The 20,238-nt window shown below is 39.7% G+C and overlaps 1 protein-coding gene across 1 annotated transcript in view; it reads right to left on the minus strand.

The window, feature by feature from the left end:
- shank3a (SH3 and multiple ankyrin repeat domains 3a) overlaps window positions 1–20,238 on the minus strand; it is a 444,336-nt gene that overhangs the window by 215,826 nt on the left and 208,272 nt on the right. The window contains exons 4-5 of the mRNA XM_061896187.1: window positions 5,499–5,702; window positions 1,282–1,353 (exon numbers count right to left, since the gene is read on the minus strand). Coding sequence (XP_061752171.1) covers window positions 1,282–1,353; window positions 5,499–5,702 — 276 coding nt within the window. The remainder of the gene's footprint in view (window positions 1–1,281; window positions 1,354–5,498; window positions 5,703–20,238) is intronic.

Here is a 20,238-nt window from a genome sequence, read left to right on the forward strand (position 1 = left end):
GAAGTATATATGTAAATTAGTAACATTAATAATAACATGTGATAAATACATGATGTAAGTATATATGTGATTTAGTAACATTCATATTAACATGTAATATTTACTCTGTAAAATTGTGTAGGTGTGCTGTATAGTCAGGAAAAAGGGGTATATAATGAAATGTGCAGTATTTCAAGTATATCATGAGACAAATGCAAAGACAGCAGAAGACAGAATAATCTACATGACAAACAAATAGAGTTGGCTCCAGTGTTGAAAAGTGCTACTTTGTTCCCCTATTTGCCTGAAAAGTTGAAGTCTGCAGTACTAATGTGACAATTACACAAGAAGCAGAAATATCAATATTTCATGAGAGGCTTTTTAGTGGTAAGCATGCGTGTTGCTTTCACATGTTTGCCGAGCGCTAATTAAACACGCCATCAATTGTTCATGGAATATAAATGAAGCTGACTACCAAGCAAATAGAAAAGGCCAGCATTCTAAAGTGGAGTAGGAGTTAAGTTTTTATTTCAAACCTTGAATATCATCACACCTTTCTGACCATCATCCTGCCTAGACTTCTAGAAAACTAGCATAGTCCGTTCTTGTGACTAAAAGATTGCACAGAAATCATAAAAACTTCAATTATTCACTATGAGCAAGGCCTGATGGAATCAGAGCACTGAAGATTGGCCCAAAGTCGTGTGAACATTGGCCCAAAGTCGTGTGAACATTGGCCCAAAGTCGTGTGAACATTGGCCCAAAGTCGTGTGAACATTGGCCCAAAGTCGTGTGAACATTGGAGCAAAGTCGTGTGAACATTGGCCCAAAGTCGTGTGAACATTGGAGCAAAGTCGTGTGAACATTGGACCAAAGTCGTGTGAACATTGGCCCAAAGTCGTGTGAACATTGGCCCAAAGTCGTGTGAACATTGGCCCAAAGTCGTGTGAACATTGGCCCAAAGTCGTGTGAACATTGGCCCAAAGTCATGTGAACATTGGACCAAAGTCGTGTGAACATTGGACCAAGCTTATGTGAACACTGGATCAAAGTTGTGTGAACACTGGATCAAAGTTGTGTGAACATTGAATTAAAGTTGTGTGAACATTGAATCAAAGTTGTGTGAACATTGAATCAAAGTTGTGTGAACATTGAATCAAAGTTGTGTGAACATTGAATCAAAGTTGTGTGAACATTGGACCAAGTCTTAAGTTATTCTTTGAGACTTGCAAGTATTCCCAGCCAGCTACTAGATTACACTAACAAGTGACTGAGGCTTTAAGAAGATCAGCTTGGTCTTACCTTGGTGTGCAGCTTGGACAGCTGCTTCTCATCCAAGTAGGCCTGAGTGTAGACACGTCTCTTGTAGCGGAACTGAAAGCAAGTGGAAGAAACTGTTAGGGGAGAACTCACCGTGGTGTGTACTCTACTAACAACAACAGATTAGGGCTATATAAGTAAACATTGATTGATTGATTGATTTGTTTCCATTATTCAAGAACTATTGGACAAACAAGAGAGTCTCCTTCCCACCAGTGACTACCGGCATGGAATACTTGGTGTTCATCTCCTCCTGCCAGTCATGGCCACCTCAGGGACTCATTACGGGTCAATCAATGACACGCACAGGACTAAGAGGTAGTGGCACTACACCAGGGGGTAGTCGGTGGACCACACCGAGGGGTAGTCGGTGGACCACACCGAGGGGTAGTCGGTGGACCACACCGAGGGGTAGTCGGTGGACCACACCGAGGGGTAGTCGGTGGACCACACCGAGGGGTAGTCGGTGGACCACACCGAGGGGTAGTCGGTGGACCACACCGAGGGGTAGTCGGTGGACCACACCGAGGGGTAGTCGGTGGACCACACCGAGGGGTAGTCGGTGGACCACACCGAGGGGTAGTCGGTGGACCACACCAAGGGGTAGTCGGTGGACCACACCAAGGGGTAGTCGATGGACCACACCAAGGGGTAGTTGGTGGACTACACCAAGGGGTAGTTGGTGGACTACACCAAGGGATAGTTTAAGTCCTCCAAGAGGTAGTCTTACTATACCAACAATTAGTTGTACTCCACCAGGAGGTAGTTGTACTCCACCAACGGATAGTTTAAGTCCTCCAAGAGGTAGTCTTACTACACCAACAATTAGTTGTACTCCACCAGGAGGTAGTTGTACTCCACCAAGGGATAGTTTAAGTCCTCCAAGAGGTAGTCTTACTACACCAACAATTAGTTGTACTCCACCAGGAGGTAGTTGTACTCCACCAGGAGGTAGTTGTACTCCACCAATCGTTTATAGTTTATTTTTGGTTGTTTTTTTTTAGGGCAAAGTGAGGTATTTTACATCTATTTTAATCTTTATTAGCTGACCTGTATTTTTCTTCTTATTTGGTTTTCTTTCAATTGTAAAAATGTGTAGAATAAATGTTACATTTCAACATTTCTGTGAACGAATATTTGCTTCAGCCTGCGACACATAGACAGTCATTTTGATAGTAGGCTAATATAGCTAGTGTAGACACTTACGTCATGTGTTCATCATAAGACTTATATGCGGCTTTTCATTTTTTGCGGTGAACTCATAGGCTACTCTCACAACGCCATCTTTCTGTCTCGCTGTGGATTCTCTGCATGGAGTAAGAGGAGAAAGTGTGATATCTTGTTATATCCACTGAGTAACAGAAACTGTTCCAATGTGTCAATTTATTGAGTAGTGTTAGAATAATTATTTTTATGTCTTAATCGACGGTGCAGTTTAGCAGTCTAATGATTCCATCCCGTATTATGCGTCCTGCTTTGCATAATATATGTGACCGTTCCCTTTAGAGGCGTCCTCAGTGATGTTAACTGTGGAACTCCTGAATAAATAGAGGGACACGGGAGCTGAACCTTAGAGCGTAGGGCGAGATTGTGACTAAGTGTGCAGCTCCATGCGTTCTCCTCATGAGCTAAATGGAACTCTGTCTCTGCATGATTCCTTGCTTCTTGTCTGATTAATAGATGCCATCAGTGTTGGAACCTGACAAGTAGCTTCCCAAACTATTCAGTAGCCTAAACTCTACTGCTATCTAGTTTCTGAAATCTGCAACTACCTTCAAATCTATTTGAATTATTTGATTACTTTAGCCGCGCTCATGCTAGCTGACATCTTTTTCACTGATAAATAGCACCCTTGGGAAGTTGGAAATGGTTTTACCGTATTTATTGGAAGGATTAAATAAGTAATTAAAAGTATCAATAATTATCGACAGCAAACAACGTATATTGTGATATTGTTTTCAGTCATATCACCCTGCCCTATGTTCAACAATACCACACAAATTTTGCAGCAACATGGTGGTTAACGTTGTGGAGTGCAGCAAGGAGACTTTAGTGTGTGTTGACATTTAAAATTGCTGTAATTTTGTTGAGTCATTATCCCTTCTTCTAGTGGCTTGAAAAATACACAGAGTACATTCTAGGCATGATAATGTCTTCTAAGTGTGCAGTTTTTCACTAAAACAGAGACTTTTTTCAAGGTCAGAACCAATGTGTCAGGTTTACATTGTTTCTCATGGGGAACTCTGCTTGCCAATATGAACTTTTAGGTCTATGAACCATATTCAAGATCCCTAAATCCAGGTGTGGAGAAGTGGGGCCGACGGTCCGACAGAGAAACAGGGTACGCCGGAGGCCGGCCCAAGATGGCGGCGAGGAGGCAGGGATGGCGAGCGAGTGGCGAGGCGGGGCTCGCCAGGAGCAAAGCCACAATCGAGATCAGGAGCGTGGTTCGCTCACCTGGATATGATTAACTAATCCTCTCGCACTGTTTAAAAGGGCAGCAACCGTGAACGTCGGGGTGAGAGAATCGCCGAATGAAAGAGGGAGAGACGACAACTCGAGCGAGAGGCAGATGCGAGAGGCAGATGCAGACAACAGGGAAGACTGAAAAGCAACACGCAAAAGACTTTGCCCATTGAAAAATAAAGAAGTCTACACCTGCTCAAAGCCATGTATTTCCTTGGTGGTCCCTGGAACCCGCAAGACGGCACGAGTCTTTTACATTTGGCGCCCAACCTGTCTGGACTACCGGAGGCGGGGGAGGATGTTCCCCTGTGGCCTCTCGTAGGCGCACTGACCGGCCTCGAAGCAAGCGGCCGACAACAGTGCCGGCTCCTGCAGGACAGTGCTGGCGGACAAGTTGGGGAATGGGGCGGTATAGCTCGGGTGGTAGAGTGGCCGTGCCAGCAACTTGAGGGTTGCAGGTTCGATTCCCGCTTCCACCATCCTAGTCACTGCCGTTGTGTCCTTGGGCAAGACACTTTACCCACCTGCTCCCAGTGCCACCCACACTGGTTTGAATGTAACTTAGATATTGGGTTTCACTACGTAAAGCGCTTTGAGTCACTAGAGAAAAGCGCTATATAAATATAATTCACTATATAAATATAATTCACAAGGTGGGGGGGGCGACGGCGAGGGGCCCCCCAAAGAAGAAGTTGTTGAAGAAGTGCAAGAAAACAATACAGAAGTTAAAGTGCAAGACAATGATACAGAAATTGAAGAAGAAGAAGATGAAGAAGTTGAAGAAAATGATACAGAAGAAGAAAAAGTGCAAGAAAATGATACAAAAGAAAGAAGAAGTTGAAGTGCAAGAAAAAGACAAAGACGAGGAAAAAGACAAAAACGAAGAAAAAGACAAAATGGAAGAAGACAAAAAAAAAGACAAAGACGAAATTAAAGAAGACAAAGACGAAATGGAAGAAAATGAAGAGGAAGAAAGAGAAGAACAAGGGAAAAAATGAAGAGAAGACCCCCGGGGAATAGGTGGAAACGACAGTCATTTCCCGCACTTCAAGAAAAGGAAGGGGGAGTATGCTCAGCCAGGCGGAAGACCGGCATGTGTCTGGTGATGGAGGACTGTCGAGAGGCGGAGCTGACTGTCCGACAGAGAGGCAGGGCATGCTGGAGCCCGGCCCAAGATGGTGGCGAGGAGGCTGGGATGGCGAGCGAGCGGCGAGGCGGGGGGTGCCGGGAGCATCGCCACAATTTAAACAGTGCGAGGGAATACGATTAACGAATCCTCTCGCACTGTTTAAAAGGGCGGAAACCGTAAACGTCGGGGTGAGAGATGGCGAAACCACTAATGAACGAGAGGGAGCGACGACAACTCGAGCAGCAGCGCATGCAACGAGAGGCAGACAACGGGGAAGGCTGAAAAACAACACACAAAAGACTTTGCCTATTGAAAAATAAAGAAGTCTACACCTGCTCAAAGCCAAGTCTTTCCTTGGTGGTCCTTGGAACCCGCAAGACGGCACGAGTCTTTTACACCAGGTTCCACTTTAGTAGCAAGAAAGTATTGCTATTATTGAAACACTTTCAATATTATGAAATTATATTTTGAGTAACATAATTTTTAGTGTGACTTGTAAATTAATATCTCATCAAGGTGGATGATAAGTCCAGTGATATCAGTGACAGGACACATGATTGATTGACTAAAGCCTAAAAGTGAGATGTCAGGGGCCATGACCTACCTCCAGGTACGGTACAGGAGCGATGGAGGGGAAAGGATATTCCCTCAGCTGTCTTTCCTCGTCCAGGAACTTGCCAGCCTTGCCGTTGTACGCCGGCTGGAAGAGGCCGTAGTTGAGGACGTCCTTCAGGCTCTGGTTGAGGGTGCAGAGGATCCTCTGCTTGGACAGCCAGATGGGGGCGTCCACGTTGAACTTGATACATTTCTGCAACAAAACAGAAGTCTCTTTCATTTCTAAAGATCACATGAGGAACTTTAGTGAGAGGGGAAATAGACTGAGGAATAGTTTTATACGCAGAGAAGACATATCAGTGTATCACAATGGTATCTTAGTGTACAGATCACAATGATATCTCAGTGTGTCACAACGATATCTCAGTGTATCACAACGATATCTCAGTGTACAGTATCACAATGATATCTCAGTGTCTCACAATGATATCTCAGTGTACAGTATCACAATGATATCTAAGTGTATCACAACAATATATCAGTGTATCACAATGATATCTCAGTGTATCACAACAATATATCAGTGTATCACAACGATATAGCAGTGTATCACAATGGTATCTTAGTGTACAGATCACAATGATATCTGTGTGTCACAACGATATCTCAGTGTATCACAACAATATAGCAGTGTATCACAACAATATCTCAGTGTACAGAATCACAATGATATCTCAGTGTATCATAATGATATCTCAGTGAACAGTATCACAATGATATTTAAGTGTATCACAACAATATATCAGTGTATAACAACGATATCTCAGTGTATCACAATGATATCTCAGTGTATCACAACAATATAGCAGTGTATCACAATGATATCTCAGTGTATCCCAATGATATCTCGATGTATCACAACAATATAGCTGTGTATCACAATGATATCTCAGTGTACAGTATCACAATGATATCTCAGTGTATCACAACAATATATCAGTGTATAACAACGATATCTCAAGTATCATAAAGATATATTAGTGTATCACAATGATATCTCAGTGCATCACAACGGTATCTGAGTGTATCACAACGGTATCTGAGTGTATCACAACGGTATCTGAGTGTATCACAACGGTATCTGAGTGTATCACAACGGTATCTGTGTATCACAATGATATCGCAGTGTATGAAAAGGATATCTCAGTGTATCACAACAATATAGCAGTGTATCACAATGATATCTCAGTGTACAGAATCACAATGATATCTCAGTGTATCACAATGATATCTCAGTGAACAGTATCACAATGATATCTAAGTGTATCACAACAATATATCAGTGTATAACAACGATATCTCAGTGTATCACAATGATATCTCAGTGTATCACAACAATATAGCAGTGTATCACAATGGTATCTTAGTGTACAGATCACAATGATATCTCAGTGTATCCCAATGATATCTCGATGTATCACAACAATATAGCTGTGTATCACAATGATATCTCGGTGTACAGTATCACAATGATATCTCAGTGTACAGTATCACAATGATATCTCAGTGTATCACAACAATGTATCAGTGTATAACAATGATATCTCAAGCATCACAAAGATATATTAGTGTATCACAATGATATCTCAGTGTACAGTATCACAATGATATCTCAGTGTATCACAACAATATATCAGTGTATAACAACGATATCTCAAGTATCACAAAGATATATTAGTGTATCACAATGATATCTCAGTGCATCACAACAATATCTCAGTGTATCACAACGATATCTGAGTGTATCACAACGGTATCTGAGTGTATCACAATAATATCCGTGTATCACAATGATATCGCAGTGTATCACAATGATATCGCAGTGTATCACAACGGTATCTCAGTAAATCACAACAATATCTCAGTGTATCACAATGATATCTCAGTGAATCACAACAATATCTCTGTGTATCACAATGTATCACAACGATACTTCAGTGTATCACAATATCTCAGTGAATCACAACAATATATCTGTGTATCACAATGATATTGCAGTGTATCACAACGATACAGTGTATCATAACAATATCTCAGTGAATCACAATTATATCTCAGTGTATCACAAGGATATCTCAGTGAATCACAACAATATATCTGTGTATCACGATGATATTGCAGTGTATCACAACGATACCTCAGTGTATTACAACAATATCTCAGTGTATTACAACAATATCTCAGTGTATCACAACGATACCTCAGTGTAGTACAATGATATCTCAGTGTATCACAACCAATTTTCCCTCAAGTTTTTCATGTGTGTGAGCAAAAGGCAAAACTCCTTGAGCATTCAGTGGCGCATATGTGAGCAACGGCAGACGTGCACACTGTTATGCGCTTATCTTTTTATTCGATTTTGTGTGCGGCCTAGGACACGTGAGCAGTGTGCAATTGCACAGGCGCGTACCAAGAGTACAATTTTGATTTAAATGTTATTATGTCAATAAAGTTAACAAATGCCATCCATCAATTTTCTACCGCTTATCCCTTTCAGGGTGGCGGGGGGTGTTGGAGCCTATCTCGGCTGCATTCGAGCAGAAGGCGCTTACACCCTGAACAAGTCACCACCTCATCACAGGCCCTATTGCAGATACGAGTGGAATTGATTTGCAGACGAAATGACTGCAAAAAGCACAAATGAGTTGACGAAATGTATTCACCAGAAGTCTTTTTACACTCAATACTTTCACCCTTGTCATATGTCTGGGCCGATGCTCACCAACAGGTGGAGCCAAAAACATTGTTCACAAGCGAATCAAAGCGTTTCTTCCTTTCTCACAGGCTCTCGCACGCACACACACACACACACACACACACAGGTTATCATTTGGAATGGGGACCAAGGTTTTGATCATCACTTGTGGGGACCACCCTTTCTACAGGTAGTGGAGGCATAAAAAATTAGGTAAAATGGCCACTTCCCTTTGAAGGGCCGTTAGGGACATTATTCAGAATTACCTCTTATACACACTACTGAAATGCTCTCACATAAACATATGAAATGTTTTTCTCTCACACACTACTGAAACATTCTTATGCACACTACTGAAATGCTCTCACATAAACTGAAATGTTTTTCTCTCACACGCACTACTGAAACACTCTTATACACACTACTGAAATGCTCTCACATAAACATATGAAATGTTTTTCTCTCACACACTACTGAAACATTCTTATGCACACTACTGAAATGCTCTCACATAAACAACTGAAATGTTTTTCTCTCACACGCACTACTGAAACACTCTTATACACACTACTGAAATGCTCTCACATAAACATATGAAATGTTTTTCTCTCACACACTACTGAAACATTCTTATACACACTACTAAAATGCTCTCACATAAACATATGAAATGTTTTTCTCTCACACACACACACACACACACACACTACTAAAGCACACTTATACACACTACTGAAATGCTTTCACATAAACAACTGAAATGTTTTTCTCTCACACACCCACTACTGAAATACTCTTTTACACACTACTGAAATGCTCTCACATAAACATATGAAATGTTTTTCCTCACACACACATGACTGAAACACTCTTATACACACTACTGAAATGCTCACACATAAACATATGAAATGTTTTTCTCTCACACACTACTGAAACATTCTTATGCACACTACTGAAATGCTCTCACATAAACAACTGAAATGTTTTTCTCTCACACGCACTACTGAAACACTCTTATACACACTACTGAAATGCTCTCACATAAACATATGAAATGTTTTTCTCTCACACACTACTGAAACATTCTTATACACACTACTAAAATGCTCTCACATAAACAACTGAAATGTTTTTCTCTCACACACACACACACACACACACTACTAAAGCAAACTTATACACACTACTGAAATGCTTTCACATAAACAACTGAAATGTTTTTCTCTCACACACCCACTACTGAAATACTCTTTTACACACTACTGAAATGCTCTCACATAAACATATGAAATGTTTTTCTCACACACACACACGACTGAAACACTTTTATACACACACTACTGAAATGCTCTCACATAAACAACTGAAATGTTTTTCTCTCACACACATGACTGAAACACTCTTATACACACTACTGAAATACTCTCACATAACTGAAAAGTTTTTCTCTCACACACTACTGAAACACTCATACACACTACTGAAATGTTCTCACATAAACAACTGAAATGTTTTTCTCTCACACACACACTAAAACACTCTTATACACACCACTGAAATGCTCTCATATACACTACTGACATGTATTTCTGAATAATGTCCCTAACGGCTCCTCATACTGCCCAGTTAGCTCATTCACGTCGTTTAATATCTGGAATGATTAATTAATGTGCTGATTATTCTTACTGGGGACCCTGGGGAAAATAGTTAATATGGTTCATGGGGACCAAGTTTAAATATGTTGGCATAAATCACACAAAATGTGTACGTGACTACTGAGACCATTTTAAAAAAAAAGAAAAAAAGTTCAAATGAAATATGACATGATCCTCAGAATCCAGCACTACAGCTGTCCTCTGCTGTGCAAATGTCTCACACTCAAACTAGCCAGTAAACATGTTTTATGGGCCAAAGCTTAAAAATCGCTTAGGTGTCTTCAGAATTGATCTGACTATCATTTAAAAAGGTTTCCCTTTAGGAAACCTGTTTCTTTTTTGTCCCCATACCGTCAGACGTCCCCTAAAGGTGACTGTGTAAACACAGCGATGTACCTATTAAGTAAGCATTGCCAGAACACACACACACACACACATCTGGAGAGACGCTGCCAGGACACAAAAGTTGGCCTCTAAGGTTGTTAGCAAGCTAGCGTAAACAGATGGTGTTGCAATGCTAATTTGGAGACACTAGTGATCAATGAAGCGGAGAAACCACACTGTCAAGCAGCTAAGAAATATCCTTGTTATTCCACCTCTGTCAACATGGACTTTCTTTCTAAAAGTCTCAAAAAAAACTTCCTCCTAAGCAGGGCCGTCTTAATTTTGGGTCAAGACAAAGAAAAAAACTCAATGAGTAAATGGAGTACAACATCAGTACATACTTACGGTATCTTATATAAAAATAAAGAGTATTTCCCTAAATAACAATAATATTATTTTTGCTAGTACAACAATACATACTTACAGTATCTACATTTAAATGTAAAGAGTATTTCCTGAGTAGCAATAATAGTATTTTGCCTTAGTACAACATCAGTAGGTACTTACAGTATCTATATATAAACATGAAGAGTATTTCCTGAGTAACAATAATAGTACAGTATCTATATATAAACAAACAGCATTTCCTGAGGAACAATAATAATATTTGGCTGTAGTACATCTATAAGTCCTTACAATATCTATATATAAACATAACGAGTATTTCCCGAGTAACAATAATAGTGTTTTGCTGTAGTACAACATCAATAGGTACTTACAGTATCTTATATAAAGATAGAGTATTTTCTGAGTAACAATAATATAATTTTGCTGTAGTACATGATCAATATGTACTCTCAGTATCTATATATAAACATAAAGTGTATTTCCTGAGTAACAATGTTAGTATTTTGCTGTAGTACAACATCAATATGTACTTAAAGTATCTTAAATAAAGATAAAGAGTATTTCCTGAGTTACAATAATAGTATTTTGCTGTAGTACAACATCAATAGGTACTTACAGTATCTATATATAAACACAGTATTTCCAGAGTAACAAAAATAATATTTTGCTGTAGTACAATATCAATATGTACTTACAGTATCTTATATAAAGATAAAGAGTATTTCCTGAGTTAAAATAATATAATTTTGTTGTAGTACATCAATATGGACTTACAGTATCTTTATATAAACAAAGTGTATTTCCTGAGTAAAAATAATAGTATTTTAATGTAGTACAACATCAATGGGTACTTACAGTATCTTATATAGAGATAAATAGTATTTATTGAGTAACAATAAGAGTATTTTGCTGTAGTCCAACATTAATAGGTACTTACAGTATCTTTTACAAAGATAAGGAGTATTTCCTGAGTAACGATAATGTATTTTTGCTGTAGTACATCAGTAGGTACTTATAGTATCTTATATAAAGATCAAACGTATTTATTGAGTAACAATAACAGTATTTTGCTGTAGTACAACATCAATGGGTACATACAGTATCTTATCTAAAGATAGAGTATTTCCTGAGTAACGATAATATATTTTTGCTGTAGTAAATCAATATGCACTTACAGTATCTACATATACACAAAGTGTATTTCCTGAGTAACAATAACAGCATTTTGCTGTAGTACACCATCAATAGGTACTTACAGTATCTTATATAAAGAGTATTCCCCTAGTAAAAATAATATAATTTTGCTGTAGTACATCATCAATATGGACTTACAGTATCTACATACAAACATAGTGTATTTTCTGAGTAACAACAATTGTATTTTGCTGTAGTACAAATTCAATAGGTACTTACAGTATCTCATATAAAGATAAAGAATATTTATTGAGTAACAATAATAGTATTTTGTTGTAGTACAACATCAAATAGTACTTACAGTATCTTATATAAAGAGTATTTCCTAAGTAACACACCCAGAAAATATTGACAACAATGAAGAAGAAGACTACACAACAAGACTGAGGTGTACACAAGACTGTGGTCAATCCCACACTAAAAAGTTTTGACTTTGGCAGCCTATCCCACCGTGACAAAGTTTGATGAGCGCTGCTTTCTTCCTCAGTGTGTTCTTGATATTCTAGCTGTGCAGGCAGTATTCATCATGTGGGACTAGGTCACACCTTGGCAGACAGCCACCAGAGTGTGACGTTGCCGTCTTATTCTTCACTCATAACACCTTTTCTCTCCGTCGCGAGCCCACCTTTCTCCGCTCCAATTAGAGGGTGAGGATTTGACGGGAGGGGCGGAGCTTGAGGGGAGATAAAAGGTCAACTGTAGAAAAGATGGCTGCTTTCAATATTGATGTTCAAATGAGACAACCTGGGCAGCAGGACTTCACTTGGTATGTTTTGTAGTTGACTTGTACCTAACTTGAAATTTGTTTTTGTTTACTTCCATTCTATATTACCTCTGTAGGATCACAATTCTACTTCCTTTTTGAAGTACAGGCACATCTATTAATAGCAACCATTCACAGGAAACAGGAAAAAAGGCCACTAAAGACAGCTGTGGTGGCAACAGACGTGACGGCGTTTGACACGTCTGGCAACAGACGTGACGGCGTTTGACACGTCTGGCAACAGACGTGACGGCGTTTGACACGTCTGGCAACAGACGTGACGGCGTTTCACACGTCTGGCAACAGACGTGACGGCGTTTCACACGTCTGGCAACAGACGTGACGGCGTTTCACACGTCTGGCAACAGACGTGACGGCGTTTGACACGTCTGGCAACAGACGTGACGGCGTTTGACACGTCTGGCAACAGACGTGACGGCGTTTGACACGTCTGGCAACAGACGTGACGGCGTTTGACACGTCTGGCAACAGACGTGACGGCGTTTGACACGTCTGGCAACAGACGTGACGGCGTTTGACACGTCTGGCAACAGACGTGACGGCGTTTGACACGTCTGGCAACAGACGTGACGGCGTTTGACACGTCTGGCAACAGACGTGACGGCGTTTGACACGTCTGGCAACAGACGTGACGGCGTTTGACACGTCTGGCAACAGACGTGACGGCGTTTGACACGTCTGGCAACAGACGTGACGGCGTTTGACACGTCTGGCAACAGACGTGACGGCGTTTGACACGTCTGGCAACAGACGTGACGGCGTTTGACACGTCTGGCAACAGACGTGACGGCGTTTGACACGTCTGGCAACAGACGTGACGGCGTTTGACACGTCTGGCAACAGACGTGACGGCGTTTGACACGTCTGGCAACAGACGTGACAACGTTTCACACGTCTGGCAACAGACGTGACGACGTTTGACACGTCTGGCAACAAACACGCAGACGTTTGACACGTCTGGCAACAAACACGCAGACGTTTGACACGTCTGGCAACAAACACGCAGACGTTTGACACGTCTGGCAACAAACACGCAGACGTTTGACACGTCTGGCAACAAACACGCAGACGTTTGACACGTCTGGCAACAAACACGCAGACGTTTGACACGTCTGGCAACAAACACGAAGACGTTTGACACATCTGGCAACAAACACGAAGACGTTTGACACATCTGGCAACAAACACAAAGACGTTTGACACATCTGGCAACAAACAGACCCTTCTGCTCACACCCCACTTCAGCAAGACTTGGTGCATTGATTCAATTAACTGGGATTAATGGCCTAGCACCACCTTGAAAAACACTTTAACTTGTACTTCTGGCCAAAATGCTGAGGTGGACTTTATCCTGACTGGCCAAAATCTGACAGTTTTTAGAGGGTGGATGTGCGGATAATTCAAGATGCATGTTGCAGATAATGGCGAGGGTTCTAAAATAACACCTAAGGTCTTTTTTTCCCCTAAAGTGGCTCTTTATGAACCTTACAAAGTTGGATCCTGGTGTTAAACAAGACCAAAACATCAAAGGCTTCTTGAATTGTGATGTCATTTACACATGCACTTTTCTTATTGTGATGTCATTTAGACATGCACTTTTCTTATTGTGATGTCATTTACACATGCACTTTTCTTATTGTGATGTCATTTACACATGCACTTTTCTTATTGTGATGTCATTTACACATGCACTTTTCTTATTGTGATGTCATTTACACATGCACTTTTCTTATTGTGATGTCATTTAGACATGCACTTTTCTTATTGTGATGTCATTTACACATGCACTTTTCTTATTGTGATGTCATTTACACATGCACTTTTGTTATTGTGATGTCATTTACACATGCACTTTTGTTATTGTGATGTCATTTACACATGCACTTTTGTTATTGTGATGTCATTTACACATGCACTTTTGTTATTGTGATGTCATTTACACATGCACTTTTGTTATTGTGATGTCATTTACACATGCACTTTTGTTATTGTGATGTCATTTACACATGCACTATTGTTATTGTGATGTCATTTACACATGCACTTTTCTTATTGTGATGTCATTTACACATGCACTTTTCTTATTGTGATGTCATTTACACATGCACTTTTCTTATTGTGATGTCATTTACACATGCACTTTTCTTATTGTGATGTCATTGACACATGCACTATTGTTATTGTGAGGTCATTTACAAATGCATTTTTCTTATTGTGATGTCATTTACACATGCACTTTTCTTATTGTGATGTCATTTACACATGTGTAGCCTGTATGTTACTTTAGTAAAGCACTGTACAAGTCCTAAGTAAACAATGAATTATATAACTGGGCTAGATTACAAGAAACTAAATTCAGCTCTAGGAATGGAGAGTAATGAAGACTGAACACAGGTTTTAAGTTTAAATGGTACCAAATTATGTTAAAGAAATATAGGAAAAATAAACAGACATGTAAATTCGTATGGCCATTCGCATTTTCAACATAAGTTACAAAACGTTCAATATTTACAATGTGATACACTACTTGTTTTTACCAAAGATGGTATAAGCGCAACACGACAGTTCATTAAACGACCTCGCTAAGTCCACGTTGTGGTGGCAGCGTCCGGAGGGGTTTTAGTGAAGGTAACTGGGTAAATGTGAAAGTTCAGGAGGACAGAAATGAACACGTTGCCTTATGGAAAACCAAAGCGGAAAAAACAGCGGCTGCTGTGGAGCCTCCTACCCGCCCGGAGCTCGGTTTGGTGGATTCAGTTCCAGGCATAAAGCTTCAGACCAGGGGTAGGGAACCTATGGCTCTAGAGCCAGATGTGGCTCTTTTGATGACTGCATCTGGCTCTCAGATAAATCTTAGCTGACATTGCTTAACACGATAATTATGAATAATTCCGCTGGAATTCACAGTGCTAAAAATAAAGTTCAAAATATAAAACATTCTCATGCATTTAAGTCCATCCATCCATCCATCCGTTTCCTACCGCACCTGTTCAAGAAGTCGCATTAATGGTAAGAATTATTTTATGTCACGATGGGGGAGAGTCATTCTCCCAGGCATTTAGGTAAAAACATGACTTAATTCAAACTAAAAAAAAAGATACAAACAAAAATCGCTCACAGCAACGGCACAACTTGGGCTAAGAAGAAAGCTAACGCATAAACAGACTATGAACATAAATCAAACAAAAACTTACTTGGCATGGCATGAAGCACGAAACTATGGCAAGGCATGAAACAAGTCAGCACAGAGCAAGACTGACTGGCAAAGACAAGCTTAAATACTGCCTCTGATTACTGCTCGGGAAGCAGGTGAGCGCGCATTTTGTCCACCAGAGACAGGTGGACAAAATGAGTAACCAAGGAAACCAGACAAGGGAGTGGAAAAAAACCAGGAACTTAAAGAGTCCAAAGGACAAACAGCACATGGCCAAACAAAAACATGATCAACGGACATGACATTTTATTTATTATTGGTTAGCTTCAGAATAACAATAAGAGACTTATTATACTCTTAAAAATGTTGGTGTTACTTAAAAATGCACACATTTAGTTGTATTCAGTGTTAAAAAATATGATATGGCTCTCACGGAAATATCAATCAATCAATGTTTATTTATATAGCCCCAAATCACAAATGTCTCAAAGGACTGCACAAATCATTACGACTACAACATCCTCGGAAGAACCCACAAAAGGGCAAGGAAAACTCACACCCAGTGGGCAGAGAGAATTCACATCCAGTGGGACGCCAGTGACAATGCTGACTATGAGAAACCTTGGAGAGGACCTCAGATGTGGGCAACCCTCCCTCTCTAGGGGACCGAAAGCAATGGATGTCGAGCGGGTCTAACATGATACTGTGAAAGTTCAATCCATAGTGGCTCCAACACAGCCGCGAGAGTTCAGTTCAAGCTGATCCAAGACAGCAGCGAAAGTCCCATCCACAGGAAACCATCTCAAGCGGATCAGCAGCGTAGAGATGTCCCCAACCCATACAGGCGAGCGGTCCATCCTGGGTCTCGACTCTGGACAGCCAGTACTTCATCCATGGTCATCGGACCGGACCCCCTCCACAAGGGAGGGGGGGACATAGGAGAAAGAAAAGAAGCGGCAGATCAACTGGTCTAAAAAGGAAGTCTATTTAAAGGCTAGAGTATACAGATGAGTTTTAAGGTGAGACTTAAATGCTTCTACTGAGGTAGCATCTCGAACTGTTACCGGGAGGGCATTCCAGAGTACTGGAGCCCGAACGGAAAACGCTCTATAGCCCGCAGACTTTTTTGGGGCTCTAGGAATCACTAATAAGTCGGAGTCTTTTGAACGCAGATTTCTTGCCGGGACATATGGTACAATACAATCGGCAAGATAGGATGGAGCTAGACCGTGTAGTATTTTATACGTAAGTAGTAAAACCTTAAAGTCACATCTTAAGTGCACAGGAAGCCAGCGCAGGTGAGCCAGTACAGGCGTAATGTGATCTAACTTTCTTGTTCTTGTCAAAAGTCTAGCAGCCGCATTTTGTACCAACTGTAATCTTTTAATGCTAGACATGGGGAGACCCGAAAATAATACGTTACAGTAATCGAGACGAGGCGTAACAAACGCATGGATAATACATTTTGAAATATTTGGCTTTCATGGCTCTCTCAGCCAAAAAGGTTCCCGACCCCTGCTTCAGACTCTAGTTCAGGCTCTTGCTCGCCATCCAACATGAGCTGTATAACAAGGGCAGGACCAGTCAATTTTCCAGTGCACACACACAAAATACATTCAGATACTAAAAAATACTACTGTATTCAAATAGCAAGTATATTTCTTAATATTGTACAATAAATAATTCATGAATCCAATTAGAATTAGTGTTGGCCCTGCGATGAGATGGCGACTTGTCCAGGGCGTAGCACGCCTTCCGCCCGATTGTAGCTGAGATAGGCGCCAGCGCCCCCCCGCGACCCCGAAAGGGAATAAGCGGTAGAAAATGGATGGATGGAATATGATAATTATATCAAAATGTACCCATTGCATCCACAAATAAGGTGCATGGCAGACAGTGGTTCACTGGACTGCATCATAAAATGCATTGGATGCATAGCATTGACAACCATCAAACAATTAACACAATTGTTAATTGTTGAGAGTGCTAAAGCTTCATTCAGTTTACTATATTCAGAGAAACAGGCATATAAGTAGATGCTAACAGCTCCATTCAAAACGAATGTAGCGGCTAAGCTACACAGATGCAACTCACCAATTCCGCAGATAAATCACAGTTAAACACTCTCGCACGACGACCCACGGCTTTAGTAGTTGGCTCCTGCAGTTCGACATTATTATATTTCAGTTAAAGGGCTTAGTTAATAATTAAAGCGTCAAAACCGAGTCACATACCTGCAGCAACGTCCCTCCACTACCGGGATTTATGCTTCCCGCAATAGGTCATGTGACCACGTGACGTAATGACGCACGCGGTCATGTGACCGCGTGACGTAATGACGCACGCAAGGACCGCTAAAACAACGAAAATAAATAGGATATTTAATTGGGATTTGAAAGGTTATTTACATAGAAAGGATATTTAAATAAAATTATATTTAAATAGGAAGATTTAAATTAGAAACAATATTCAATGGGGTTTTGAAAGGATATTTAAATGGGGTTTTGTCACCCAGGTTAGACATGCATTTTTGTTATTGTGATTTCGTTTAGACATGCACTTTTCTTATTGTGATGTCATTGACACATGCACTTTTGTTATTGTGATGTCATTTACACATGCACTTTTGTTATTGTGATGTCATTTAGACATCCACTTTTGTTATTGTGATGTCATTGACACATGCACTTTTGTTATTGTGAAGTCATTTACACATGCACTTTTTTTATTGTGATGTCATTTACACATGCACTTTTTTTATTGTGATGTTATTTAGACATGCATTATTATTGTGATGTCATTTACACATGCACTTTTGTTATTGTGATGTCATTTACACATGCACTTTTGTTATTGTGATGTCATTTGCACATGCACTTTTGTTATTGTGATGTCATTTAAACATGCACTTTTCTTATTGTGATGTCATTTACACATGCACTTTTCTTATTATGATGTCATTTACACATGCACTTTTGTTATTGTGATCTCATTGACACATGCACTTTTGTTATTGTGATGTCATTTAGACATGCACTTTTGTTATTGTGATGTCATTTAGACATCCACTTTTGTTATTATGATGTCATTGACACATGCACTTTTGTTATTGTGATGTCATTTACACATGCACTTTTCTTATCGTGATGTCATTTACACATGCACTTTTGTTATTGTGATGTCATTTGGACATGCACTTTTCTTATTGTGATGTCATTTACACATGCACTTTTTTATTGTGATGTCATTGACACATGCACTTTTGTTATTGTGAAGTCATTTACACATGCACTTTTCTTATTATGATGTCATTTACACATGCACTTTTGTTATTGTGATCTCATTGACACATGCACTTTTGTTATTGTGATGTCATTTAGACATGCACTTTTGTTATTGTGATGTCATTTAGACATGCACTTTTGTTATTGTGATGTCATTTACACATGCACTTTTGTTATTGTGATGTCATTTACACATGCACTTTTGTTGTTGTGATGTCATTTAGACATGCACTTTTCTTATTGTGATGTCATTTACACATGCACTTTTTTATTGTGATGTCATTTACACATGCACTTTTGTTATTGTGATCTCATTGACACATGCACTTTTGTTATTGTGATGTCATTTACACATGCACTTTTCTTACTGTGATGTCATTTACACATGCACTTTTGTTATTGTGATGTAATTTACACATGCACTTTTGTTATTGTGATGTCATTTACACATGCACTTTTGTTATTGTGATGTCATTTACACATGCACTTTTCTTATTGTGATGTCATTTACACATGCATTATTATTGTGATGTCATTTACACATGCACTTTTGTTATTGTGATGTCATTTACACATGCACTTTTGTTATTGTGATGTCATTTAGACATGCACTTTTCTTATTTTTATGTTTACACATGCACTTTTCTTATTGTGATGTCATTTACACATGCACTTTTGTTATTGTGATGTCATTTACACATGCACTTTTCTTATTGTGATGTTATTTACACATGCATTATTATTGTGATGTTATTTACACATGCACTTTTCTTATTGTGATGTCACTTACACATGCACATTTCTTATTGTGATGTCATTTAGACATGCACTTTTCTTATTGTGATGTCATTTACACATGCACTTTTGTTATTGTGATGTCATTTACACATGCACTTTTGTTATTGTGATGTCATTTACACATGCACTTTTGTTATTGTGATGTCATTGACACATGCACTTTTCTTATTGTGAAGTCATTTACACATGCACTTTTCTTATTGTGAAGTCATTTACACATGCACTTTTCTTATTGTGATGTCATTTACACATGCACTTTTGTTATTGTGATGTCATTTACACATGCACTTTTGTTTATTGTGATGTCATTGACACATGCACTTTTCTTATTGTGATGTCATTTACACATGCACTTTTGTTATTGTGATGTCATTGACACATGCACTTTTCTTATTGTGATGTCATTTACACATGCACTTTTGTTATTGTG

The sequence above is a fragment of the Nerophis ophidion genome, linkage group LG03 (genome assembly GCF_033978795.1).
Source record: "Nerophis ophidion isolate RoL-2023_Sa linkage group LG03, RoL_Noph_v1.0, whole genome shotgun sequence".
Classification (NCBI taxonomy): Eukaryota; Metazoa; Chordata; class Actinopteri; order Syngnathiformes; family Syngnathidae; genus Nerophis; species Nerophis ophidion.